Source organism: Eptesicus fuscus, chromosome 18 (assembly GCF_027574615.1).
Source record: "Eptesicus fuscus isolate TK198812 chromosome 18, DD_ASM_mEF_20220401, whole genome shotgun sequence".
Lineage (NCBI taxonomy): Eukaryota > Metazoa > Chordata > Mammalia > Chiroptera > Vespertilionidae > Eptesicus > Eptesicus fuscus.
The window spans coordinates 17559130-17586879 of NC_072490.1; the positions used below are offsets into that span (position 1 = coordinate 17559130).

Sequence of the window (27750 nt, forward strand, 5' to 3'; positions counted from 1 at the left end):
TACCTCCACAGATTAAGCAGATGGCACTGAGAAGGCCTGTTTCTGTGTCATCCATTTCCAAAGGCAGGAGCTGGTTGGCAAAGGTGAACACAAGGTCAGTCAGAGGACCAAATCCAGCATTGTGCATCTGAGTTCGATTTAGGGTAAGGCCATCTGAAAAAGTCATGGTGTCTTGTTCTGGGGTATACCTGGTGCAAATTCTGAGAATCTGGAAGACAAGACAAACACACAGATTGGATGGATCGTCAACGCCAGCCTGTCCTCACAGCATCAATCAGCTCCAGGCGGGAGGTAGCATGAGGATTTCCAAGGTGCTCCCACATCCCAGGAGGCGCTCGGCCCCCCTTTCTGTTGTTGAGTGTCTCCTCAAGCTCTTTCATTAAAAGAGTCTAGAAGTCACAACACGGGCTAAAGTTATTTTAGAGAATAACAACTAAGACTCAAGAAATCTCTGTCTAAAAGTAATCTATTTGAGTCAAATAAACATTTACCAAGGACCTACTTATGTCCTAGGCACTATGCCAGGTGCTAGGGATAAAAAAAATGAGATTCTTTTTTTAAAACGAGCTTACAGCCTACCAAAGAAGAGGGGTGGGGGCAATATCTACCATGTATTAAATCCTAGTGTATATCAAGTATCACACATGCCCTACATTAAATCTTGCAAATGCGTCGGTGAAGTGAATATTATTTACATATTACAGATGAGGGACTGAAGCTCAGAAGTGTTAAGCCATTTGCCCAGTGTCACACAGTTGACAAGTGGCTGAGTCGGATTCAAGCCCAGGTTAGGCTCCCTCTGGCACGGCCTCTGACACCCTGTCCCACAGACGACTATGACTCAGGAGCAGGAGCAGACCAGCAGGGAGCTGGGAGCTCAGAAGGGAAGCTGGGACACAGCCAGGACGAACCCAGAGCAGACTTAATGGAGAAGAGGCAGCGTTTCAAGAAAGCCACGATGTAGGGGCGGAATTTCCACAGTCAGGAAGCCTGGCTCACCCTGCCACAGTCTCCCAGTCCTACCTGATGAATGGCCCTGCCGGTCACCTGGGCACCTGCTGCCAAGGAGTCGCCTGCTCCCTGCACTGTGCCACCAGAGAGCCTTCCTTCTGTAGACAGACAATCCGGCTCGTGTTCCCACTGCCCTGTGGATGCTAACTGCTGGGCAAAGTCAGGATGCTCAGTATCTATGGGCTCAAAACCTCAGACACTGGTCCGGCTTGGAACCGAATGGGAACTAAGTAAGTCTGCACTTCAGCACGCTGCCAAGATGTGACTGCGTGAGCTGTGTCCCTGCAAGCATGCAAGGAACCGGGGCTTGTCGGGAAGGAACGGGAGGCCAGGATTTAGACATCTGCAAGCTGTCAGTGGCTCCCTGAGGCATCCAAGTCCGAACTGCAGGGCACACACACCTCCGTCATACTCTTCTCCTCAGGAGGGTTTTCCTCCTGAAAAGCTGCAAAGCATTTGGATTCTGATGAAGCATTTAAACTCTGCCCAGTTGCTTCTCTCCCTAGAAAGTCCAAACCAAAGCCAAGGACAAATGGGCCGCCCAGAGCGGAAGGTGCGTGGCCTGAGATGGAAGAATGTCAACGTCTTTGCCAGGGGCCTCCGCCCCAGCCCTGCCCCCGCCAGGCCCCCTGGGCAGCACAGCATCCCCCTCCCGGCGCCGGCCAGGCTGCCTCTGGAGGGAAACCGGGAGCTTCATTTTGTCACAGTAGGTCAAATGCCAGTGGCAAACCCCCAGCGCGTCCCCAGGATTCCAACACCCTTTGTTGAAAGGAGGGTCTCTCCTCTGGGAAGAGGAGCACACGAGCCCCACGCGATGGTGGAAAACAGCCCAGGGGAGGCTGGCAAAGCTGCTGCCGCTGGGCAAAGCCGGTCCTCCTCAGGGCAAGAGGGCCCCTCACTTCCTGCCTTCGGCAAAGAGGCCTGAGCCTTCCCCATGGCTTTCTGGGTGTTTTCCGGGAGCACACCGCTGGGCTGGATCTCTGGGAGGATGGATCTGAGCATCTGACATTCCAGGGGCAGAGCTGGGGACTCATCCGCCTCTCTTCCGGTCCCTGTGGCCACCTAACCCAAGCCACCAGTGCTTCTCGCCCGTTATTTTTTAAAAATATATATTTTATTGATTTTTTACAGAGAGGAAGAGAGAGGGATAGAGAGTTAGAAACATCGATGAGAGAGAAACATCGACCAGCTGCCTCCTGCACACCCCCTACTGGGGATGTGCCCGCAACCAAGGTACATGCTCTTGACCGGAATTGAACCCGGGACCTTTCAGTGCGCAGGCTGACGCTCCATCCACTGAGCCAAACCGGTTTCGGCTCGCCCGTTATTTTCGCTCCTGCGGCCACAGCACGCTGCTCAAAATGTTCATCAGAGGGGACTTCTCCTTCCCTGCCGAAGTCCCCCCGGTGGCTTGTAGTTATCTTACACCCATAACATCCAAGCTCCTTCCTGTGGCCCCCCGGCCTCTGTCCCTCCTTCCCCGCTGCTCACCAACTTCTGGTCACAGCGGTCCCCTTGCTGAATCTCCAACAACTCGTTGCTGCTGCAAAGCACTTGCGCTTGCTGCTCGCTCTGCCTTTGATGCTTTTCTCCTGATCTTCACGTGGCTGACTCCTCCTACTCACAGCAAACACCGCTTCCTAAAACCCACGACCTCCTATCATACAATATGCCCACAAATCCATTGCTACGAGTCCTTTTAAAGAGTGCAGTTCCGTCCCCCTCCCCTTGTGTGTGGGCTGGACCCAGTGCCTTGATTCCACTGAAAGAATACGGGGTCAGTGATGGGTGGGACTTTGGAGACAAAGTCGTCAAAGTCATCCTGGCTTCCTTCTTGTTCCTTCTCTTCCCTCTCCAGTTTCGGGGGAAGCTGGCTGACAAGTCATGAAGACACTCAAGCAGCCCCATGGAGAGGGACATCTGGCAAGGAATGGAGCCCTCACGTTGCTAACCAGCACTAACTCGCTGGGCAAACATCATGAGCTGCCGTGGAAGCAGGCCCGCCAGCCCGCCCAGCCTGCAGCCCATGCAGCCCCAGCCCATGACGTCTGCAACCGCAGGAGAGCCACTGAGCCAGAACCTCCCAGCTAGGCCAGGTCCTCACCCACAGGGACGGTGTGAGCTAATAACAATTCATGTTGTAAGCGGCTACGTTTTGTGGCCACTAGTTTTGCAGCAGTAGATAACGACGACAGCATCCTTGCCTTGAGCTGCGCACACATCTCACGTGTAGCTGAATGCATCTTCCCAAAGTACACGCCTGTGTAACCACCACCCAGATCAAAATATGAACGGTTCCAGCACCTAGAGGCTCCCTCCTGATCAAGCCTCCTTCCCCAAAGTAACCATCACTCCGATGTCTCTTCCTGTAGATTACATTTGCCTGTTCTTGAACTTGACTAGTACATAAATGGAATCACACAGTAGAGTCTCTCTCTCTCTCTCTCTCTCTCTCTCTCTCTCTCTCTCTCTCTCTCTCTCTCTTACCTGCTTTTACTCCATGTTGCATCTGTGAGCTCCCCCAGGTTAGTGCATGTAGTGGTGGTTCTTTTTCACTGCTGTGTAGTATTCCACAGCATGAACCATCACCCAGCACCATCCCTCTCTGAGCTTCCTGAGAAGATGAGCTCTTAGAAAAAGACTGCCCTGCCGCCTCTCTCCCTGCTATTTCGTTGGCAAATAGGGCAGTGCCATCCACACAGCCGGTGGCCAACGGACACCTGTTAAATAAAGGAACTCATCAGACTCTCTCCCACCTTGTAACACCGGAGAGGGGCATCCAGGGATTTCTAAGTTTTTAGGGGCAGGAGAACGCTCAGATTGCTCCCCCAGTTCAGTCTCTGCACTAATTGTGTTTGGCAACTGGTGGGCAGACCCTGATCTGATGTGAGTGTTTATCCTCCAGTGCTTGTGGGAATGTCCAAGTCGTGATAACAACAACAATAACCCCGAGCTGTGCGCGGCCGTCTCCCCTGGCAGCACACAGTACCTATTGTGTGAGCTCCTGGGAATGAAATGCTTTCCCCGTGGGACCTGCCGCCAGCCCGCCGGTCCTGGGAAGGACGCCGGGAAGGACGCTGGCAGGCGCGGGATCTCGGCCCACTTCCAGACCGGCACGCCGGGAGCCGTTCTTTTAAAACGTGAAGCGGATTATGTGGGAATAAATGGAATAGTCTACTTTATTGAACTGACTTAGATCCAAAATATTTTGGTTTCCACGCATAATCAATATAAAAACCATTAAAGAGGTATTTTACATGTGTAAACAAGAAGTCTTTGAAATCAAGTGTGTATTTTTACCATTGCAGCAAGCACTTCCGATGCTCAGCAGCCACAGGTGGCTGGTGGCTCCCGTGTTGGAGAGCACACAGGTCGTGTGTGTGTGTGTGTGTGTGTGTGTGTGTGTGCGCTCAGTACAGCTCACGAGGACAATCTGGGCTAACCCAATATCGATACTCACAGCAGCTCATTTAAAGGAGTATTTTGCCTGTGCCAGGTACTAAATGCTTCACTTGCATTAACCCAACCAACTGTCCCAGCCACCTTATTAAGGAGGAGTTACTATTAGACCCATTTCACTGAAATCATAACTGAGGCTTCGAGCAGTCACATCGCTTCCTGGAATTCACAGCTCCAAGGGGCAGAGCTGGGACTGGAGCCCCGGGAGTCTGGCGCCGAGCCCACCCTCTTAACCACTGCACCGACTGCCTCCCAGTGACTTCTGGTGACGGGGACCTCCCAGGTAACTGCCCCACCCCCAGCTGAGAAAGCCGGGACTCACACACAGGCCCTCCTCACCACGGCCCAGTGGCCAGAGGCGATGCTGAGGCCCGAACACAGGCTGTGGGGCTCCAGCCCAGAGCTCGCTCCTCGCCAGGCTGGGGGCCGGTCTCTGCCGAGTCCGGGAAGGCACGGGGGTCAGGGCCTGTGGGAACGGCCCTGGGTGGCGGTACAGTCACAGGTCCCCGGGACCCCAGGACCACAAATCATGGTTGGCAGGCAGGCAGGGCAGTCACTTTTGCGTCATTGGAAGCAAGGTGCGGCTGTGACTGGCGTGGGAATGTTTTCCTGGCGGGAGCGAGGGCAGCAGGTGGCAGGTCCCAGGGAAGCCCCGTGTCCCACAGGCCAAGACCCCACACTGGAGGCTTCCACACACGCAATCCTCAGACGGCAGCCCGTATCCTGAAATTCCAGTTTTGATCTTAAATTCATTTGCCCACGCACCCATCCATCCATCCATCCATCCACAAATATCCAGCGAATGCCTCACTTGTGCCTGGGATTCTGCCACGTGACCAACCCCAGTGTGGCCCTGCCCTCACTGAGCCAACAGTCCAGTGTAGACACCACCAGGAAACACAGTTCCAGCTACAGTGCCATGGATCTGAAGTGCAACTGCGAGCGTGTTCCCAGCACAGCACCAGCCCGCAGGCAGGCGACCATCAGGACGGACCACACACAGGGCAACGCATTGGTGGCTGAGAAGGGGTGGCACTAGGTCCCGGCTAGTGGTACCACCTCGACTTCCCCTTCCAGGGGCTGAGAATCACCTCAGCCCCTGCCTGTCTGTCCTTCTGGTCTGCCTGTCTGTCCTTCTATCCATACATCAATGGCGTAGATGAGAAGATGCTTCTAAACAGCTCAGCCAGTTGACATTCTCATGCAATGAATGCTCTTTGAAGCTGTGCACTCTCAGGATCTTGGGATTAACTGCCTTTGCTACAAATTCGTGGAAGCGAGCTCTTGTCTGGGGCCAAATTAGCATTTCTTCTGCCTTGTGTCATATGACTGGGGGTCTCTGCCCTTCCCTGGGCTTATGCCAGTTTTGTCCCTGCTTTCAGAATCCCTGACTGGGGACCTACTGCATGTCCCATTATATCCATGACCGCATTTAAGCCCATTTAAGGCACTACCTTAGTTAACGCCTGACTGATTTGTATTCCTATTTTATATATAGGTAAACTGAGGCTTGGAGAGGTTAAATACCTTTACAAAGGTCACAGTATTAGTTCCTGTTCTCCCTGTCTCCACCAAGGGGCTAAGGGCTAAATCTTGGATCCATGAGCAAGCTTGGGGAGTACATGTGAGACGTGGGCAGACGGCTGCTGGTAGTTGGATGGGATTTTAAGAAGGGATCTAAGCACCCTGATCATGAAGCAGGTGGCGTTGTGGAAGGATCTCAAAGCATCCCTCACATCCCTTGCATTCCATCTTTCTTTCCCAAAGGGCTGGAATCGCAGTACTCTCAGACTGTCACCACCTGCAGCTAGACAAGCAGAGAACTAAGAAACGAGCAGAGAGAGGGCCAAAGTCGGAGCCTGAGCATCAGGAAGGCTCTGGGCGCGGCTCCTTGGCCGCTTGATGCAGGGGCCTCAGAATCCCACAGCCTTCCCTAGTGCAGGCTCTGACTGGCTGTGTGTCACCTCACCCATCACTCAGCTGCTCCAGGCCTCTGGGCACCTCTCTCTATTCGTGTGGCAATCACCCAGTCTCCACTAATATATTGGGGGTATTCTGAGGCTTAGGGGAAATTCTACTGAGTGCTACATTTGAAGCACTTGTGAGCCAAGCATTAATAAGTTAAGTATTTTACTAGATCATTACTAATGTCACTAGAGGCCCGGTGCATGAAATTCATGCACAGGTAGGGTCCCTAGGCCTGGCCAGTGATCAGGGCTGAGCGGGGCCTTTTGGCTGCCAGCTGGGGCCTTCCTTTGTTCTGCACTGTCCCCTGGTGGTCAGCGCATGTCATAGCGAGCGATCAGTCTCTTGGTCAAACTCCCATGGGGGCAATTTGCATATTAGGCATATATATAGATAGATAGATATATAGATAGATAGATAACTGATTTGCCCAAGTTGCCTCTCGTAATCTCTGGTGGTCTAGCTAGTTCTCTCTACATGGCCCACACCTCCCATACCACATCCTGTTTATGTTTCTAATCCTCTCATGTCTATACTTCTCATGGCTTTGGAGTCCCAAGACTTGGGGCTTGAGTTTGGGCTCCAGCACTCACTGAGTTGGGTGACTCACCTAGCCTCTAGCTCCTTATCTGTAAAATGGGCTGAATCTCTGTTCCCAGGCTGAGTTGTGTGAGGTGCAAATGAGCTGAGGTTTGCAAACTCTACAGGGTATGGGTATGTGACAGATGGATGTTGCTCGGATGATTCATGGTTTTTTTTTGTTGTTGTTGTTGTTGTTTGTTTTAACATTCTTAGGTTCAGCCCAAACCCTTCGATTTTATGAGAAGAAAAAACTGCCACATATACTCTCAGGATTCCTGGAGCCTGTAGGCTACTGAGTCATCATTACCACTCCCGCAGATCCAACTTACAAGCAGAAAGACACGACATTCAAGCTTCCTGCATGACCGCCCTTCCAGGGCCCTCTCTCCACCTGAGCAGGACTGTGTGTGTGTGTTTAATTACAGTGAGTAACTGTTTGCTTTGCAGAACTGTTTATACCCAAAGCTATGAAAGATGTAATAAAAAGAAAAATCTACGCTTTTAAAGTACCTCAAAAGCTAATTGTCCCTTCCGTATTTTCTGATGCCTTCCCGGGGGCCAACCTCCCATCCATGTCCCCCGAGGCCTGTCAGCATACAGTGTCCCAGGCAGGACATGCCCTTGCCACCTCTAATGGGAGCTGCTTCTCCGCCCAAGAAAACCACCTTAGACAGAACCGATCGCCCCGCCTCTGAAGCCCCCACCAGGGAGAGTGGGCATCCAGCCAGCAGAGACCTGTAGAAGACAAGGTGTGACAGCGCCCTCACCCATCTAGGGCCCTAGAAGTCACAGTGTGAGAACAGCAGGAAGTGCAGGGGCGTCAGGGATCCCCTGTGCACAGTTGGGGAAACTGAGGCCCATGGAATAAAAAGATTTCCCAAGGCCACCAATGGCGATGGTGTGAGATCAGGGGAAGGGACAAGGCTGCTATGGGCCACCTCCAGTCGGTTTAGCCTGGAGGCCTTTCAAAGACACACAGCACTGTCCCATGGGAGGGGTCCCGGGGGAACAAGCTGTCGCTGGAGGTCTGTGAGCAAGACCGGCTGGACCTGTTCCCAAGGTCACGTGGAGGGGGTTCCCCCACCATGTAGAGAGGGTTGGAAGGTTCTGTCCAACTCCAGGGGGTCTCTGAGCCTTTGGCAGCTGAACGGAGGTGCAGGCTGGGAGGATGGGACTTGGTGCCAAGGAGGTGGCAGAGATCAGGGAACCGGAGCCTCTGGAGGTCTTCAAAGCATCTCAGTCTCCGATTCCGCCCGCCCCGAGCCCCTTACTAACAGGTCAGAAGGGCACCTACCAGGATGTCCAGGCAGGCGGCCTTCAGCAGGGTGATCTGGTCTGCGATGGTCAAGCTGGTGAAGCCTGGCAGGCGTTTAGCAAACTCCACGATCTTGATAATGCACTTGGTGGCCAGTTCACTGAATTTGTCCCAGAGGCCCAGGTCCAGTCGGACTCGATGGTCAGCACTGGAATTCTGAGAGGGAGAGAAGACACCACAGTTGCTGGGGAGCCCCGTGGGAGGCAGGAAACTCAGCACATTTCCTGATAATGTGCCTCCATGTCAGTCTTGATCAGGGAGCGTCCTAGTGGTTTGGCCGAGTTTTCAGCTTGGATATACCTTTTAAAAATGCTCAAAATCTTATTCCTTACCATTGGATCACCAAATGATAGGTGAGGTGGATTTCTCTTTGTGCAACTATCCTATATAATAAAAGCCTAACATGCTAAGTGTCTGGTCATCCAGTCGGCCGTTCAACCAATCAAAGCGTAATATGCTAATGATATGCTAAGGCTGCTCAACTGCTCGCTATGACGTGCACTGACCACCAGGGGGCAGACAGTCGACCAGTCGCTATGACAGGCACTGACCACCAGGGGGCAGATGCTCTAACTGGTAGGTTAGCTTGCTGCTGGGGTCTGGCCGATTGGGACTAAGCAAGACAGGCTGGACATGCCCTAGAGCCCTCCTGCGGTCCCTCCTGGCTGGCCAACCTGCCGCGTCCCTCCCCAGCCCCAATTGTGCACTGGTGGGGTCCCTTGGCCTGGCCTGCACCCTCTCGCAATCCAGGACCCCTCGGGGGATGTCTGAGAGTGGGTTCCGCCCCAATCCTGCAGGCCAGGCCGAGGGACCCTACTGGTGCACGAATTTGTGCACTGGGCCTCTAGATCCAGTAATAAATGACAGAATAATGAAATAAGGAGTACCATGCTAGAACTCTGATGAATGACTGGCTCTAGGCACTGCCCATCAGTGGTTGCTATTATCTTAAAAAGAGGCAGCCTGCCAATTGGGTGTCCTAATGGAAACATGAACCACCGCCTTTGAAACGAACGTCAACCCAGAATCACAGCGCACATCTAGCTCTAACTACAGGAAAGCCAGGAGACAGAGGAGCGTGCTGAACTACACCACGCGGGATGTAACTGTCAACACCCAAGAGGCGAGAGACCCCATAAACCCAAAGGACTGCTTTCTTCAACAGATACATTGCAAGGGGAATAAAGAAATGGAAAGGGAAACCTATAGATTAACAACAGCTCCACCCAGATGCTCATTAACTGATGAATGGATAAGCTGTGACACACCAGGAGGCAGAGGGCTAATCAGCAGTGATGACAAAGGAAGCTTATGTTTGACTGCATACGTTTGCCACACTCCTAAGACTACACCTTTAAAAAAGATAAAATTTGCATTGTTCGTTTGACTTGACTTTGAGGTTGACATTTCATAAAGTATAACCTGATAGATTATAAAGAAAAAAGGGAATGAGCGTCTCTTAGTACTATATTTGTAATTTGGACCTCTGAAAAATCTCTCTCTACACATGTAAAATGATTTAGCCCATCTTGCAGAAGAAGAAAATACTGCCCTACATCCTCAATTATATTGCAGGTAGCCTATGCTTGGGGTTTTCAATATATGCTGCTCTGCTGGCATGATGTCTGTATATATTTCCATAATGGGATCTAATAAGTTCTACTCGTCCATAGATACTGGTATTTCCTGTACTGAATATAATGAGGAAAAAAAACATTTCAAGAATTGGAAAAAGTATGCCGAAACCAGTTTGGCTCAGTGGATAGAGCGTCAGCCTGCAGACTGAAAGGTCCCAGGTTCGAATCTGGTCAAGGGCATGTACCTTGGTTGAGGGCACATTCCCAGTAGGGGGTGTGCAGGAGGCAGCTGGTTGATGTTTCTAACTCTCTATCCCTCTCTCTTCCTCTCTGTAAAAAAAAAAATAAAATCAATAAAATATATATTTTTAAAAAGATTCTAAAAAAAAGAATTGGAAAAAGTAAAACATTGCTGGTAAAGAATTAAATATTTAATTAAACAGATTTTACTTTCAGCCCCTCATGACCCAAAACAGAAAAGCCAGGACTCCCCACCCCTGCATTGCAGATGACCGCCCCCCCCCCCCATCCTGCTCGATGTTTATGGCACTGATCTCCTAACACACCCTGCCAGGCACTCATTGTACAGGGCTTCTTGTCTCATTTTTTAAAGCTATATTTTGATTGATTTAAGAGAGGAAGGGAGAGGGAGAGAGAGAAAGAAACATCAATGCTGAGAATCATTGATCGACTGCCTCCTGCTCGACCCCTACTAGGGATCGAGTCTGCAACCCAGGCATGTGCCCTTGATGGAACTGAACCATGACCTCCTGGTTCACAGGTTGACACCCAACCACTGAGCCATACCTGCTGGGCTTGTCTCATTTGTCATTCCTGCCTACAACAGTGCCTGGCACATGGCACTTAAAGAAATATGAGCCGAATGAATCAATGCGTGAATGAAGTTCCCATAAGCCCGTGCTTATTGAAAATGTCTCAGGACAACTAAGGTTTGGAGGCTGAGGCTCTCCTAGGCTGGGGCCTGGGCCCCCTCCCAAGGCCTCCGTTGCCTCTGAAGGTGGGTCTGAGCTATCCAAGGAAAGGCAGGACTCCCAGGCCTGAGTGGGGCCTGACGGAGTATCAGTTAAGGGTACCACGCACCCCCACCCATGTCCTTAGTTCCTCCCCTCAGTGGAAATCAGTTCACGGAGCCGGTAAAACCAGCTCCTGCCCTGAACGCTGGTGAGCAAAGCCAGAAAGAAACGCTGGCATGAGGGATGCCATGCACGCCCTGGGAAGCGGGTGGCCAGCGCTGCCTTCTGCACTGTTCTTTGCGGAAAGCAGGCATGCGCCCTCCAGATTTATTGTCCTCCCTCCTCAAGGACCTTGGCGGAATACAGTGCACTCGGGGGAACATCAGATCAAGATGTGCGCCATTCGGGCTGTAATTAAATTTAATAGGCAGTTTATCCGGTTGGGAGGGAGACGCGATGGAGAGGGGCGGAGAGGCGCGCCTACTGCGGGGAGTCATTTTGCAAAGGAGTACCCATCTGGAAAAAAAGGCATCGGCCCGGCCCGGCCAGTGTGAACGAAATCTTCATCAGCGTCGGATGAGGTTACTTCATCACGCCCGGGCCTGAGAGGGGGCGGCCTGTGGCACCTTCTATTAAAAATAATGCACAGCCGTCTCCGCGGCATGTAAATCTCACTCACCATTATGCAAACTGAAGGGAAGAGGCAGTTAATAAAACACAAAATAACCTGGTGTTTTATTAGACTGCGCGCTGGATTCATGGGCACGAGGTTGAAAATGGCTTATATATTATCTCCCAGCTGCGGCGAGTGGACAGCGCGGCCTGGGGGTGGCTGGGGAGGGAGGTGGTTGCGGGGGGGTGGGGGGTGGTGGCGCGGAGGGGGTGGGTTTTCTGCAGCTTTTCTGAAACCGGGGTGGGGGGGTTGGGAGTGGACAGGGAGAAATGGGGTGGAGAGGCAAAGCAGAAGGGGGCGAGGCAGGCCTCCCCCAAACTCCCCATCCTCCCTTGGCTGCCTTGGACCTGGAGGGAACCCCCTCTCCAGGCAGGAGCCCCAGCCGCCTTCCCAGAATGCTGTGCAGCAGCGGCCCAGAGGGAGGGCACACCCTGGGGCCACCTGTAGCAGCAGAAAAGCCCAACTCCACTCCGAAATCCCACCAACTGGCCGTTTTGTCAGCAGCTGAGTCCCTTTTCTGCAGGCTGGCTCGTCGCTGCTTTTCCGACTGGCCTCACTTTCAGGACAAGACCCAAAAAATGCAGGTGGGGGGGTGGCAGGAGGGATCACCAGTGTCTTCAAAATCCCGTGTGGCAGCTCCCCAGGTGTAATCAGGGCTGCTGCTAGTTCTTTTGAGGAACCTGCATTTCTTCCAAAGGAAGAAGCATTAATTAAGGTTCCCTGGGAATGCTGGGCACCCCGCTGAGGCGGCTCCCTTCACCCTGGGCCTGAAGTCTTTGCCCTCCGACCATGCTGATGCCCTTGCACATTCTGCCCCCCGAAGGTTCCCGACACCCACATTTCATTTCTCTCTGTATAGGTTTCTCATCGAACAGCCCCTTGGTTGGGCTTACCCCAGCCAGGCACTCCCTTTCCTTCCCACCACACCCTCCTGAGTCATCCCTATCCTCATCTCTATCCCTATCCCTATCCCTAGCCCTAGCCCTAGCCCTGACCCTGACCCTGACCCTGACCCTGACCCTAACTCTAACCTCCCCCTCTTCCCTGGGAGGCTGACCGACCTCCGCGTGTCAGGTTCTGATTCTCAGCTGATCACAGTGTTAGTTGCTAAAATGAAAGCCAAGTCCACACGTGGCTGGAACGTCTCACAACATCCTTCTTTTCTAAAGCGCTCACCTCCTGAAAGTCTGTAGGAGTTTAATGATTCTGCTGGTGGTCCTTGTTTCCGAGTAGATTAAGGCTCCTTAAATCTCCATAGCTCACCCTCACGAGCCCCTCGGAGGGCAGCTTATGTCCCATGAAGCTCTGCGAGGTGATGAAGGGCCCCGCAGGGCAGGAGCAGACGCAGCTGAGCTGATGGCCAGGCTGGGGCTGCCACCCGAACCCTCGCCTTCCCACCCACCCCTTTACTTTCCCAGTAACCCCAGGAGGTAGGTACTATTTAAACCCCATTACACAGATAAGGAAGCTGAGGCTCCATGATGCTCCATGGTCATGAAGCTCCTAAGTAGCACAGGCAAGATTTGAACCTGGGTCTAAGAGGCCCCAAAGCCTGAATGACGTAGTGGCTAGGGTTTGTCCTAAGGAAGCAGAGTTAAGTATCCCCAGAGCCGGGAGGTTTCCTCTGGTTCACACCCTCGTTCCATTTTGGAGAGCTCCATACGGTAGCCACAGCCCCACTCCCCATCTTTCTACATGGAATCCTCTTCCGCCCCTTGTGTTTGGAGGGGTCAGGGGTTAGAAATCTTCCCAAGGACACTAGCTCTGAAGCGCCCTCTGCCCGGGCCTGGGCCCAGAAGGTGGGGGGCATATGTTTCTGCCTCCCCTCCCCATGCCTGCTGCCTCCGGGGCCTGATCTGTGGTGGCAAACCTGCCCAAATTAGGGAAGAAGAAGGAAGTACTCTCTCCAGCATCTGTAGGTGGGCGGCTAGCTCCTCTTCAATTCCTCTCTGCCTACGTCTTCCCAAGGCATCCGGCAGAGGCCAGGCTGCTGAAGGTGGCAGGGAGTTTCCTGGCAGTGGGAGCCACCGCCCATCTAAAAAAAGCTCTCGCTTAAAAAAAAAAAAAATGCTCCCTCGAAACTTGCCGAGAATGTGTTATGGCTGCTGTTATTTATTTATACCCCCAGCTACTTCCAGAAAGGATTTGGAGTGGCTTACGATAAAAACAGGCCTAGGTCTGTGTGCAGAGAGCAGAATTTGTGAGACATCCGGAGGAGGGACTGTCTCCGGCAGCCTCGCTCCTGCAAAGGGGACACATGCACCCGGAGGGAGGGTGGCCGCCCGGTGCTGCGGGATCGGCCTGGTGCTGCGGGATCGGCCTCGGAAGATGAAACTTGGTGCTTCCACTTTCCCTGCTGGGCAAGAGGCGCAGAAAGTCCCTGCGAAGTGCTTAGAACAGTGGGTCCCAGCAGGGGACTGACGTGTCTTGTCCCCAAAGCAGGGTGAATGGGAAGGGGCCCTGGGTGCCCTCAGGGAACCCCCTGCCTTAGGCAGAAGCAGACCCTGAGGCTGGGACTTGAATGCAAACAGCTACTTTGGGAAGAGATGCCCGGAAGCTTGGAGGAGGAGTGGGAGGGGGCAGGGGAGGGCAGGCAGGCAGCCTGTGAAGATCATCCCTGTGGGCACCGGGGTGGGGGGAGATGGGGCGCCACTGGAGAGAGGGTTTAGAGGATCCGCAGGAGGTATCCCGCGCCAGGGGCAAGGAGGCTGGGCTGTTCCCCACCAGTTTCCTTTGGTCACTGGTGGGCCTCTCCCAGGAGCATCGGTGCCGCACACGTGAGCCAAGCAGCTCTGGCCGCCAGAGGCGGCCTGGAGGCGGGGCCCTGAGCGATGGGACCCACGTCGGGTCCTGACAGCAGCTGCTGCATCCTCCGAGGAGGCAGGGCAGGCAGCCTCGCTGGCCTGGAAGCAGGGGAGGCGGACCCCTGGCATAATGAGAATCCACAGGAGAGGCAGCCAATTTCAGAGGGAGGCCTGGGGCAGGGAAGGTGGCAGAGGCCCTCCCCCCCCCCCCCTGTGAGGCTTTGGGGTGGGGAGGGGCTGTGCTAATGGAGAGAGGACTGTCCCGAAGGAGCACTGTGGTCCCAGGTCCCGGGGGAGGCCAGGCCACACAGGACATGTGTCCCAGGAGGGCTGAGTGCTGTACTTTGTGTTTGCCCTGCCCTCCTCCAGACCAGATGGGACCATGATGGGACCTGGAAATACCTACACAGCAGGGATGCGACCATATATCTACTTCCTGGGTACGGCACCTGGTTCCCAGGTGAGCCAGGGCCTGGGGGCTGAGGAAGATGTCTCCATACGGGGGCCCTGACACAGCAGCACATGGTCCCAGGGTCAGTCCTAGAATGTCTTCCTCCTTGTGACCTGGCTCAAAGTTTCCACCTCCAGGAAGCCCTCCTGACTCTGTTCTCGTTTGCTCCATCTTTTCTGGACCTAAAAGTTGGACTGATTCCCAGATAACTGCCACCTCCTCCTAACCAGATGCCCAGTGGCTCCTGCTGCCCCCCTGATGTATTCTGTGAATGGTGTAGTGGTTAAAAGGGCTGTCTTTGCAGTCAGCCTGTTCATGTTCATGTTCATGTTCACGTGTTGGCTATGAGACATGGGGAAAGTTACGTCGCCCTTCTACACCTCAGCTTACTCATCTGCCATAAGGGGGCAACAGCACCCACCTCATCGGAGTTCTGTAAAGAGTAAGGGAATTCATAGATTTAGATTACTTAGCATGGTCCCTGGCACACAGGAAGTGCTCAATAAAGACTAGCTGTAATAATGAGGATGATGATAATAACAAAGACTCCTGATCACAAACTGTCCGTTTCTCTCCATTACTGACAGACTAAAATACCAATTCCTCAGTCGGCATTCCAGGCTCTGCAAGGTTTTTTTTTTCTTCTCACTTCCCACTTACTCTCAACACCATCCCACCATTCCAGAGCACCTGTTCTCTCCCTCCGTCTCCTTCTGGCCTCTCCCGTGGCCCATCCTCAGTCAGTTTCCCTAGTTCTTAGGTCAGGACGCACGCACCTTGATGCTCAGCCCAGGACAGTGCCTGGAACAGACTTGGCAACCAATCGCTACTTCTAAAAGGAAGAAATGATAAGCTCCTTGGCCCTGGCTATTACACATGTTACTTCTCTGCAGGGCCGACAAGCACCTGGCATATGAGACCAGGTCCCCCGAAGGCTCGGTTCATACCCAGGAAGTGGGTATGTGGCCGCATCCCTGCTGTGTAGACGCAGCCCAGGTCCCATCCTCGAAGCTTTGCCTGAATTGTTTCATTTCCTCTTCCTAACCCTTTCCTATCACCCCCATTTTACAGATGGGAAAAATGAGGCGGAGGGAAGTTAAGTGGCTGATGGGTGACGGAGCAGGGGTAAACCGCACCCATCTGGTTCCAGCACCCTTGCTTTTGATACATGGCATGACCCTCCACCGCCTCTCCGTTGACTTAAAAAAAAAAAGCTCCCGTGTGGTATCCAGCCACGTCCTGCTCTGGGTCTGCTTGGGGCTAGGACAGAGCTCCCCAAGCTCAGTGAGGGCTTGCCCAGAGTCCAGCGCCTCCCTTGGCCTGGCAGGTAGGTCAGTGCCTTCTCAGATCAAAGAGTAGCGCACCCCAGAGTCTCTCCTCCCTGACACCAAGGGGCTGCGCAGGCCCCGGAAGGTCATCTGGGTCTTGCTACTCGAAGTCGGTTCATGGCCTTGGCTTCACAGAGTGTGGTCTGTGCACTGGCAGCACCAGAACCAGCTGGGAAGAGCTTGTTAGTATGTCTCCCCCCGCCCCCCCCCCAGACCTGCCGATCAGAGCCTGCATCCTTTTTAAAAATATATTTTATTGATTTTTTACAGAGAGGAAGGGAGAGGGATAGAGAGTTAGAAACATCAATCAGCTGCCTCCTGCACACCCCCTACTGGGGATGTGCCCGCCACGAAGGTACATGCCCTTGACCGGAATCGAACCTGGGACCCTTCAGTCCGCAGGCCGACGCTCTATCCACTGAGCCAAACCGGTCAGGGCTAGAGCCTGCATCTTAATGCGGATGCCAGGTGCTTCCTAAGCACGCTGAGGTCTGGGAAGCCCGGCTCCAGGTTCTTCCTCCGCTTCCTGAGCCAGTCTTGGGTTTGGCGAGGGGAACTGCTTAGTCCAATGCCAGCCCTCCAGCAGCTGGTGCCACCCAACCGCACAGCCTCGTGCTCACCTGAGAAGCTGCCCTGGCACGTGCTAGCAACCATTTCCACAGCAAACCTTCTGGGCCTGCTCCTGGCCCCCATTCCTGTTTTAGAGGTGAAACTGTGGTTCCCACATCCAAATGCATGGCTGCGTGCACCCCAAGAATCACTTCGCAACCCCTGCACTCACTGTTCTTTTCTCTACCTGGCAATGCCATTTCATCGTGTGTCGTGGCCTTTCATACTGTTCTTTTCCTAGCACACCAGTCACCAAACCAGCAAATGCTGATATATCTGCATTTAAAAATATATATATTTTTTAATTTATTTCAGAGAAGAAGGGAGGAGAGATAGAAACATCCATGATGAGAGAGAATCATGGATTGGCTACCTCCTGCATGCCCCCTACTGGGGATGGAGTCTGCAACCTGGGCATGTGCCCTTGACTGGAATCAAACCTGGGACCCTTCAGTCCTCAGGCCGACGCTCTATCCACTGAGCCAAACCGGCTAGGGCAGTGGTCGGCAAACTCATTAGTCAACAGAGCCAAATATCAACAGTACAACGATTGAAATTTCTTTTGAGAGCCAAATTTCTTTTGAGAGTCAAAGTTTAAACTTAAACTTCTTCTAACGCCACTTCTTCAAAATAGACTCGCCCAGGCCGTGGTATTTTGTGGAAGAGCCACACTCAAGGGGCCAAAGAGCCTGCATGTGGCTCGCGAGCCGCAGTTTGCCGGCCACTGGCGCTAGGGCTATCCTTGCATTTTTAAAAAAGTATGTTTACTAGCACCTAGGCAAACAACATAAGCCACTTAAAGAGGCCAGAACAACATTCTAGTTATATTCATTCATTCAACAAATATTCATTGAGTGCCACACACTAGGAATATACATCAAGGAACATAATATGTACGAAATACGCTTTAAAAATTCAAGTGCCTCATGACGTCTCTATCAGCTCATCCCAGACCAGGAAACATATGCCTCCTACCTTTGCTCCCACTTCCTCTCCCTCCCTCTTCTCTCTATTTCTAACCTCACTGAGAGCCATTCCCAGCAGAACACTGGGAACAGAGGGGGACCGGCCAGCCACCTCCCTACCTGGGCAAGGGCCACACCCATTTTGCGCTTTTCCAGGCCTTGGTTTACGGGTGATACACAAGCCAGACCCTGGCCCAGGGGAGGGCCCCAATAATCTTGGGGGGATCTTACACGTGGATCGGTGTTTTTAAAAGATTGATCCCTTGCCCCGCTCTGGGTCCCCACTGGGCTCTGTACCGGTGTCCGTTGTGACCCAAGGAACACCTACCTCACCGGTCTCCTTCACCAGACCCCGAGTCCCTGCAAGCAGCAAGCTTACCTTCCTCGTTCATGTCGCCCATGCCTCCCCTCCCGCGCGGCCTGGCGCAGAGGAAACGCTCAATTCGAGTTTCTCGGGGGGATGCGTGCACGTGTGACTGATCGGAGGAAACACCGGCCTCAGAGAGCATCCCAGGGCAACTCCAGGAAGGAGGTGGGTGTCCCTGCGCAGCCCCAGGGCCAACAGGCATGTCCTGGGCCGAGTTTGTGGGGAGGTCCCCTCCAGGCCCCGGGCAGAGCCTGTGTGTGTGTGCATGTGTGTGTGCATGTATGTGTGCATGTGTGTGTGTGTGTGTGTACGCACGTGTGCACAGGGGCCTGTGCCCACCCTGCCAGCAGCCCGGGAGCGGGAAGCGTCTTACCGTGGTGTACTTGCCCAGCTGGCAGAGCGAGGGGAAGGTTTCCTGGTGCGCTTTTCGGATCTTCTCTGTGAGATCGTCCAGCTCTGCCGTCATCTCATAGCTCTCCGTGCATTCCTGCTTCGTCGGCTCCTTCTTCTTCTTGTTCCTGTCATTCCTGACAGCTGGAAAGGAGAGACAAGACACATCAGGGGTCACTGGCGGCCGGGCCCGCACTGCCTGAGCTGGGAGGGCCCGTCTCCCCACGCCTTGGGTTCCTTGGACGCTCGGAACAGGAACGGCGGGAAAAGGCGCTGCAAACACATCTCCCGAGGAAAGAGGCTGGGGCTGGGAGGCGGCAGAGCACGGGGCTTGTCCTTCTGAGTGTGCACATGCAGTCCTGGAGGAGGGCCTGGGCTCGCCCAGAGAGCCGAGCGGCTAACTGTGTGGAGAGAACTGGCTACGTGGACCGGGCCTTACAGAGAGCACGCTCCCCAAGTCCAGGGTGAGGGCTGAGAGGCATCGCAAAGGAACCTGCCTGGGAGACTTGTCCCCAAACAACACGGCGGGGGGGGGGGGGGGGGGCGGGGGGGGGGGGGACATCATATTTGGTGATTCCAAACTAAGCTTTTTGGTTTGACACTTTGCTTTTCAGTTTTCTGAGTTCACTGACTGGCACTTTTGGAGAAATTCCTCTTACAGGTAATGGGATTATGGTTTTTGTCCCTTCATGCTTTTCTGCTTCCTAAATTTTCTGTATCAATTGTATGTCTCATCATTTATAAAGTTATTTAAACAACAATAATCTATGCATTTTGAACTCTCAGCCTGGACAACCATCCATTCATTCATTCATTCATTCATTCACTCATTCACCCACAGCCGCTGCACACCTTGTCTGGCCGCTGGCCCTCAGCAGGTGTGTCTTGGGCCCCACAGGCCCCACTGAGCTCAGCACCGGGCAGAGCCGGCACCCAGGACCCCGGGGCAGTGGAAGCCGGGGCCTCCTCTCCCAGCACAGGCCTCTTCTCAGGTGACTTCAAATCCGAGTGTAACTCAAAGCTCTGGCCTCTGGCCTGGATCTCCCAGGGAAGGAAACTGAAACCCCGGGAGACCAATGGGTAAAACTAGCCCATGCGCCCCCTCTGGGTGTCCGCACTCCCTGGGGACCAGGGTGGCCAGGCTGGACCCCGCCGGGCTGTGTGTGCCACCACCATGACCTGGGAATCTGTGCTGCAGAACGACCCAGGGCACAAGCGATCGCCCAAGAGGATTGGCCCTGGGCTGCCTCCGGGGAGCAGTTCCTGGGTCTACACCAGGAGGACCCGAGGCCCTGCTTGGAGCTGGAGCTGAAGGCAGCATAAAGGAAGGCATGGGAGAGGAGAAAACGGGAAAGGGAAGAGACGGGAATGGGGAGGGAGGGAGGAAAAAAGGGGAGAAAAAAAAGGGACTGAAAAATACCAGTTTGTGTATAAGCTGCTCACACCTGACCAGGAGGCAGGGGGGCTGGGAAAAACCCCCACAGTTCTTGACTATCTTGAACATAACAACTGTCTACAGTATCTCACTTAACCCCTTTATCAGGTAGGTGACTTTAAACCCATTTTATAGAGAAAGAGACTGAGCTTCAGAGAGGATAATGTGCCCAAGTTGATGCAGCTGATCAGTTCTTTCTTCACTTATTCCTAAAGGAGTGGATGCCTGGGAAGAAAAAGCCTCCCAAGATGACTGTCTTCCCCTGGGACTCTGAGAGGACACTGTTCGTTGGCTCAGAACATTTCTGGTCTAGAAAGTGGCGAAAGGCAGTGTGAGGCACCCCAGCCTCAGGTGCAGTCTTTTCCACGTGCCCGGACTGTTCCCAGCAGGTTGGGAACACAGGATGAGGGTAGCGTGGTTTCCAGCAGGGAGAATATACACAAAGAATATACACAAAGAACACACACCGTTAGCAAAAGGGAGACCGTGAGGAGGAAGGGGGAGACGTATGGCAGCAGCGATACCCCTGCATTTTTCTAGGGATGGAGTCTGGGTTTGTGAGTGGGAGCCTGAAGGCTGGAGTGTGAGCACAGGGGCTGTCGGGTGCAGGTTATCGGACCCTCTCCCTTCCCGGGTCCTGCCAATGACCCTTTTTCTTTAGCTAGCACCAGAGTCACAGCGGATCCGCTGCGAGGGAGAGAGTTTGGCAACACCTCAGAAAGTTAAACCTGGAGTTACCATGTGACCTAGCAACTCCACGCTTACATACATACCCAAGAGAACAGAAAATATATGTCCATGCAAAACGTGTACACAAACGTTCATGGCAGCATTATTCATGACAGCCCACAGGTCCCCCGGCTGATGAATGGATACAAAGAAGGTGGTATATTCACACAATGGAATGCTATTCAGCCATAAAAAGGAATGAAATACTGGCACATGCTATAACACGGAGGAACCTTGAAAACATGCTCAAGGAAGGAAGCCAGGCACAAAAGGCCACACGCTGGTTGATTCTATTTCTATAAGATGCTCAGAATAAGCAGATTCACAGATAGAAAGCAGACCAGTGGTCGCCCAGGGCTGGGGTGGAGGGTGGATGGGGAGTGACTGCTAAAGGGGATGGGATTTCTTTTTGGGGAGATGAAATGTTCTAGAGTTGGAGCGTCCTAACAGTTGTACAGCCTCGGGGATATACTACAGGTCACGGAATGCACGTTACACTATGTGAATTACACCTTCAAACAAGAACCACCCAGAGCCCCGAGGGAGGTCCCAAGTCACTGGACACCAGGGACTGCTCTGAACCGGAAGCCAAGATGGCACTCAGGAGCACCTAACAGGGCAGTCACAGCAATGCCCTTACTGGCTACTTAGCAAGGGCCGGCCGCTGCCTTAAGCAACGAGGAATTCCAGCTCATTGCGTTCCACAGCGGCCAGGTGAGGAGCACACTGCCATCCCATTTCTACACTCCAGGAACCTGAGGCCCAAGATCATCCTGTTTGCAAGCAATCAAGTCAGGATTTCAGTGGAATGTACAGAAAAGCCGAGAGAGGAACCACACACCCCAAATTACCCATCACCCAGCCCCCAGGCAGGACTGGGGCCTGCGTCTGCATTCCTAAGCATTCTGTTTCCCACGGCCCCCTAGCCCCGTGGTTGGCAAACTGTGCCTTGCGAGCCACATGCGGCTCTTTGGCCCCTTGAGTGTGGCTCTTCCACAAAGTATCACGGCCTGGGCGAGTCTGTTTTGAAGAAGTGGCATTAGAAGAAGTTTAAGTTTAAAAAATTTGGCTCTCTAAAGAAATTTCAATCGTTGTACTGCTGATATTGGGCTCTGTTGACTAATGAGTTTGCCGACCACTGCCCTAGACAACTCAGATAAGCAAACCCAGTTCTGGGAGGGAGGGTTTCCTAGGAGGGAGGGTGACACTCTGAGTGGCCACCACTGAGCTTGAAGGTGAAGGGTGAGGTCCGGGGGAAGGGGACCTCAGTGAGCTGCAGCAGGTCGCCCCGTGGGGGCACTGGGTTGGGCTGTGCAGTAACAATGCCCACCATTTGCAGAATAACAGCTGCGAAGCCAAACTCCAACTTCTGTGATTTGGGGCCTACATGTGGAGAACTCTTAGCCGCTGACCAGTGAGCGGCCAGGGGACCCGTGTGTGGTAGCCTCCTGCACCCTTCCAGACTGCGCCTGCATTCTCGAAGCAAAATGCCTCGCCACGTCCCCCCTGTCCCCGTGGCCAAAGGACTCCCAGACTCTCGGAAACTGCCCTGCAACTGCAGAATGCAGGAACACCTCTGGTGATCACTCCCCAATTAGGCAAAGGTTCCTAAGTTAATGGACAAATGTTCTGGGCACGTGGCCTCAGCAGCTGCTCTGCTCAATGGCTTCAGACGGCTGTGGAATGCAGACATGGTATCTGGGCCAGGCGTGGGGACGGCTGCCAAGAACCGCAGAATCAGGCGATGGTGCACTGCCTGGAACACCACGCGGGATGCGGGCCTGCGCACGGTGCTCTGTCCAGCTTCCGGGATTCCTGGTCAGCAGGTGCTGGGACCAGGCAGGAGCTCACCTCCTGTGTAGGGCACCCATGCAAGGCAGGGGTGACACAGGTGATGTGGGGGGCAGGGGATCTGGTACACGCACCAGCTCCACTGCTTTCCATCACAGAGGAGTCCAGGCCTCTCTCCCCTAGGACGGCAGCACTTTCCCAGACCCCTACGCGGTGGGAAAGAGTGAGGCTGCGGTAAAGGCCAGTGGAGGCCAGTCATACAGGAAGAGGGGGGTGAGGCCCTTCCACGTGGACATGGGTGGAGCCGAACACAGAGGACTTGTGGGCATTATCGTGGGGTCCGTGCTGTGCGTGGCAATGGTGCTTTGGAAGAAGCCATCTGATAACACCCAATGAGCAGGAGGACTCGTTTTTTCCTTCACTGTTTTGTCTATTCATTCATTCATTCATTCATTCATTCATTCAACAAATACGTTTTGAGCCTCTACTAGGTGCCACCTGCTGTGGGGATAAAATGGCGAGCCACACAGATGGCTGCTCCTGCCACGGAGCTCACTTATGGTGGGAGACAGACATTAATCATATAGTAATGATGATGGTAATAATAATAAGCATAATATTGGCATCACTATTGTTCTATGAACTGTGACTCATATTGGAGTATCATTATAATACTGAAAATGTTCACTACAACTATCATGGCAGCTATGAGGGCACTTGTTGAATCCTGTATTCATATTAGGTTATTCAATCTTCACAAAACCTGACAGGGAAGTATCATTATTACACCCATTTAGCAGATGAGGAAGCTGAGGCACAGAAGGATAAGTTCCCTGCCCATGGCCATGCATCCTGTAGGTGATAGAGCCGGGATTTGAACTCAGAAAACCTGGCTCCATGGCCTTCACTCTTAACCACTGTGCTCTGCCAGGTCTGTCACACACATACATGATTCCACAGCATGGCAAGCGCTATGAAGGATGCGGCAGGAGCTCTGCGTGTGTATGACAGGTATGTGTACTAGTGTGTGTGTGTGTGTGTGTGTGTGTGTGTGTGTGTGTGTGTTTGTGTGTAGGGGGCGGAGGGAGGGTCCGGGTTCAGGGAGCTGATGCTGGGGCACGGGGAGGGTGAACTGACAGGAAGGATGGAGTGGTGGGTGGGAGCCTGTGCTGTGAAACATGCTCACCCAAAGGCCGCCTGTGATGTTGGATGGCTGCTCTTCTCTCACTCCGATGGCAACTGGCGGGCACGTGCACCAGTGTCCCTGTGACAAATCTGGGGTCTGACACACTGCTCTCAGGTGCAGTGTGTCCCAGGGAGGGCTTGGGAGGCAGAGGAGGGCACACACTGTCACCATCACAAGGTGGGCGGGGCTATTACTGTCCACACTCCTCGTCTGTGGGCACCTGGAAGGCAAGGGCTGTGTTTTACTAGTATCTGTGTCCCTAGGATTTAAAACAGCGCCAGAGCCCTGGCCGGTGTGGCTCAGTGGATAGAGCGTCGGCCTGCGGACTGAAGGGTCCCAGGTTCGATTCCGGTCAAGGGCATGTACCTTGGTTGCGGGCACATCCCCAGTAGGGGGTGTGCAGGAGGCAGCTAATCGATGTTTCTCTCTCATCGATGTTTCTAACTCTCTATCCCTCTCCCTTCCTCTCTGTAAAAAAATCAATAAAATATATATTAAAAAAAAACACACAAAAAAAAACAGCGCCAGACCCGCAATGGGGCCCAAAATGAGTTTTGTGAAGGACGAGATGAGCAGGTGACTAATGTGGGATTCTGTCAGCTGTTGGGGCCTCTGTGGGGTGACACAGAGCTCCCCCGAGCCTCTTTCAGACACGAGAGGTCTCGTCATCCCTTCTGGACCTGCAGGGGACTCACTGCCCGCTGTCCACCTACAGGAGGAGCCGGGAGGCTGATAAAGCAGGTGGGGCATCCAAAGGGTCTCGCGTGTGATTTACACACTCGGAAGAAGCTGGCCGATGTCGGCAAAGCGCTTCTCGGACGAAAGGTGCTCCATGAAATATCAAGTATTCTCCTCGTGAGGGCTAAGAGCTACAAATCAGACCTGGTGGCATAAAAGTAACGTATTTATGATCCCACTATCATATTGCAAATGAAATGAACGTAATAAAAGTGTCACTTATACAAATACCTCTGATGTACAGATCTCGACCTAGGAACATGAAAACAGACACCCCAGCACTTTTACTTCAATGTCTCATCATGGAAATAAATGAAGCCATGTTCGTTTTAATGTGCGCACTTGTGCGTGTACCTGGAATATTGATTTCCATGCACACAATAAAAACGTAATGCAGGAAACATGCAAAAGATGTGGATTTCACTTGGATTCAGGAAGAGACAAAAACAACGCTTTACTAAAAATTTCTTCACAGAAAAAAAAAAAAGAGCAAAATACAATGTACAGTGCTTTTGTCCATAAAGTTTTCTATATTCAGTCTAGCAAAGGAAGCATAATGCTCTGTTTATTCCTGCTTGAATATCAAACTCTGGGATCTGTTTGTCTTGTCTCTTCGCCTCCTTGCTAACTGCAGGAATCACCGGCCACAGTTGGGGATTAGAGCTATCTGGCTGCCATGCGTGGGAGAGGGCCTGTCACTAACATACAGACACGCTTAAGAGAAAAACACAAAAATATCTTCATCTGAGTTTAAAAATCATTTTCTAAATGAACTACCCATGGATTTGAAGCCAGGTGGATCTATCATGGACAGAGACAGACTTTCCCTTAATTTTAGGATTTGGGGGTAGGACCTCAAGCACTTAACGTAGCCATTCCCACGGTAAAGTTAGGCCAAGTCGGGTGAGTTAATAGTCCCAAGATCAGCTTCTCCTTAGAGGTGGAGGCCGTGTCTCTCCTAATACAGAACTTGCCATGAATCCACGGGCAGACATTTGAACAAATACACACAGAAAGGAGGTTGGTAAAGGAGGTTGCAGCTACATTTTCTCTGCCACTAACGAGACACACGCCTTTGGGAACAGGCTGAGGGTAGGGTTGCCGGCGTGCCTGTTAAATGAATCCAGTCCTGTGATTGGACTTGATTTCAGGGTTTGTGAAAGGGAGGCTAAAACAGCATCCTCAGTGGACTGCTCCCAGCCTGCAGCATGGCCACACACAGGCAAGGACTTCAGAGGGCCGCGTGATGGCCCACACAGGTGCTGAGTGTGAGGGATGGCCTAGCATTCTCAGTGCCAGTGGCCACTCAGTGTGCATAGTAAGAATTTTTACAGCATATTAAATATGCAAGTCTTGGGGGAAATAGTCCGGACGTGGCATTCTGAGAATTTAACCAGGATCTACCAGCCCAGCCCAGCTTTTAAAGTTATTCAAAGCACTTACAGAAAATGCCTGAAATATCAGAATGTGCAAGTGCCACATAATTCTTTCTAGTGGAAGTAGTATATTATGCTAATAAGACTTTCAAAAACAATTTTCCTAATTTAAAGCATTTATTGATTTGAGAGAGAGAAGGAGAGAGAGAGAGAGAGAGAGAGAGAGAGAGAGAGAGACATTGTTCCACTTATGTATGCATTCATTGGCTGTTTCTTGTATGTGCCCTGATAGGAAATTGAATCATAACCTTGACATATTGGGACAATGCTCTAACCCACTTTGCAACCAGCCAGGAACACAAAACAATTTTCAACACACTTTCCTCTTACTGATTGCTTTTAGAAGTCAAAATTTTATCTCTTCTCAAGTGGACAGTGTCCCCCTGGTCCTATAATTCCAAGTACTTTTTTCCTCCTCTGTCTGGGCTGGTGTGGGCAGCCTGCTGTGGCTGTGTTTATTTTGGGGCAGGCCCAGTGTGGTGGCCATCCTTGCAAGAGAAGAGATTTGGAGTTAAGAGGCTCTGCTATAAGTGACAAATCCTTTTCTTTGGATAAGAGTCTTATATAAACTATTGGAAATACCCTAAGTTCAACTCCAGAGATGAAGGAAAATAAAACACTCCTGTGTGATATATCCAAGCAGGAGGTTGGCAATGAGTAGCTGAGAAACGGCACAGTGTCTCTGAGATGCCTTGTTCATAATCGGCAGGATTACTCGACAGAGACCCTCTGGAAGCCGTGAGCCATCAATGCTGGCTTTTCCTAAATCCTGTCCTCAGGGGGTGGATGTGTCCTTGGCTTTACAGCTATCCAACATGACGAGGGCTGTGATGAAGGTCTTTACTGACGGCATAAAACAGAATTCCAACAACGCAAGTGAGAGACACTGAGGCTGGCCCTCTGCTTTACTCAGGAGTAGACCCGCACATCTTCTGCATGATCAATGTGGTTTATAAAAGCTCCCAGTTTAGAAAAGGAGAGTTCAGTAACCCCTTCTATAAGCCACGTTCAAGGGCAGGAAATTCTGTGTTATATAAAGCTGAAGTTCTCACTGCCAAAGCTCAACCTGCCCTCAAGTATCTGAAAGACTGCATTATGGGTCAATTTAACTTCTCTGTAAAAGTACAGGCAGTGTCATATTCAGGAATCGATAGTCTTAAAATGAGAACACACATATCTAGTAGAGTGATTTTCAACCGGTGTGCCACAGAATTTTTAAAACATGCAATACCTGACTATTCAGTCAGGGGCACTGACCTCTTTCTCTTAGATTGTCAGATAAAATAATGACAACAACAAACACAACACTAGCACATCTGGTGTGAATGAATCAAAATTATACCTATATTTTTTTTTGTCAGATAAGCAAAAAATACATTTTTTTTGGTGTGCCATGAGATAAAAAAAAGGTTGGAAATCACTGGGCTAGGGTAGAAGAATTGAGCAGAGATGCAGGCACATCCCTATATATTTCTTTCATGAAGTAGGCATGGGTAGCCTTTCAGAAATAGTATCTGATTGGAGTCAGTGTGTGTGTGTGGGGGGGGGGGGGGGGGCGCGGGGGCGGGGAGGGGGGAGGATGACAAAAACAAACTTCCCAGCAGCAGACTGCTCCAGATAAACCTATATCCTACTCTGTGCAATATCCATTCTGCACGGCAAGTTATGGGTTTTCAACTACTTAACAACAATCTCTATCATGATGAATTCTAATGGCCAACTTGTTCCATGCCTCCTTTCCTCTAGCCCCAATTAATTTTCAGAAAATGAACTGCAGTTCTCCTTGACATTCTTCTATTTTTCCTCTTAATATTTTTTTTAAAAAAATAGAAATGAGGTACTGCTCTTAGCTTGGAGAAATTTCTGAGAAGCAACCTATGTGATTCCCCATGGGGAGGACACCCCTTGGCCAACCCTGCAAAACCAGAAGGACAGGAGGGGAGTGCCAGGAAGTGGGGACTGTAC

The 27750-nt window shown here is 52.2% G+C and overlaps 1 protein-coding gene across 3 annotated transcripts in view; it reads right to left on the reverse strand.

The window, feature by feature from the left end:
• The window catches only part of RARB (retinoic acid receptor beta), a 347507-nt gene that overhangs the window by 3458 nt on the left and 316299 nt on the right, over positions 1–27750 (reverse strand). For 2 of the 3 annotated variants that reach the window (XM_008153628.3, XM_008153638.3), the window contains exons 4-6: positions 18454–18614; positions 8312–8488; positions 4–208 (exon numbers count right to left, since the gene is read on the reverse strand). In XM_008153628.3, coding sequence (XP_008151850.1) covers positions 4–208; positions 8312–8488; positions 18454–18614 — 543 coding nt within the window. The remainder of the gene's footprint in view (positions 1–3; positions 209–8311; positions 8489–18453; positions 18615–27750) is intronic. The other variant, XM_054729434.1, reaches the window with a different exon arrangement.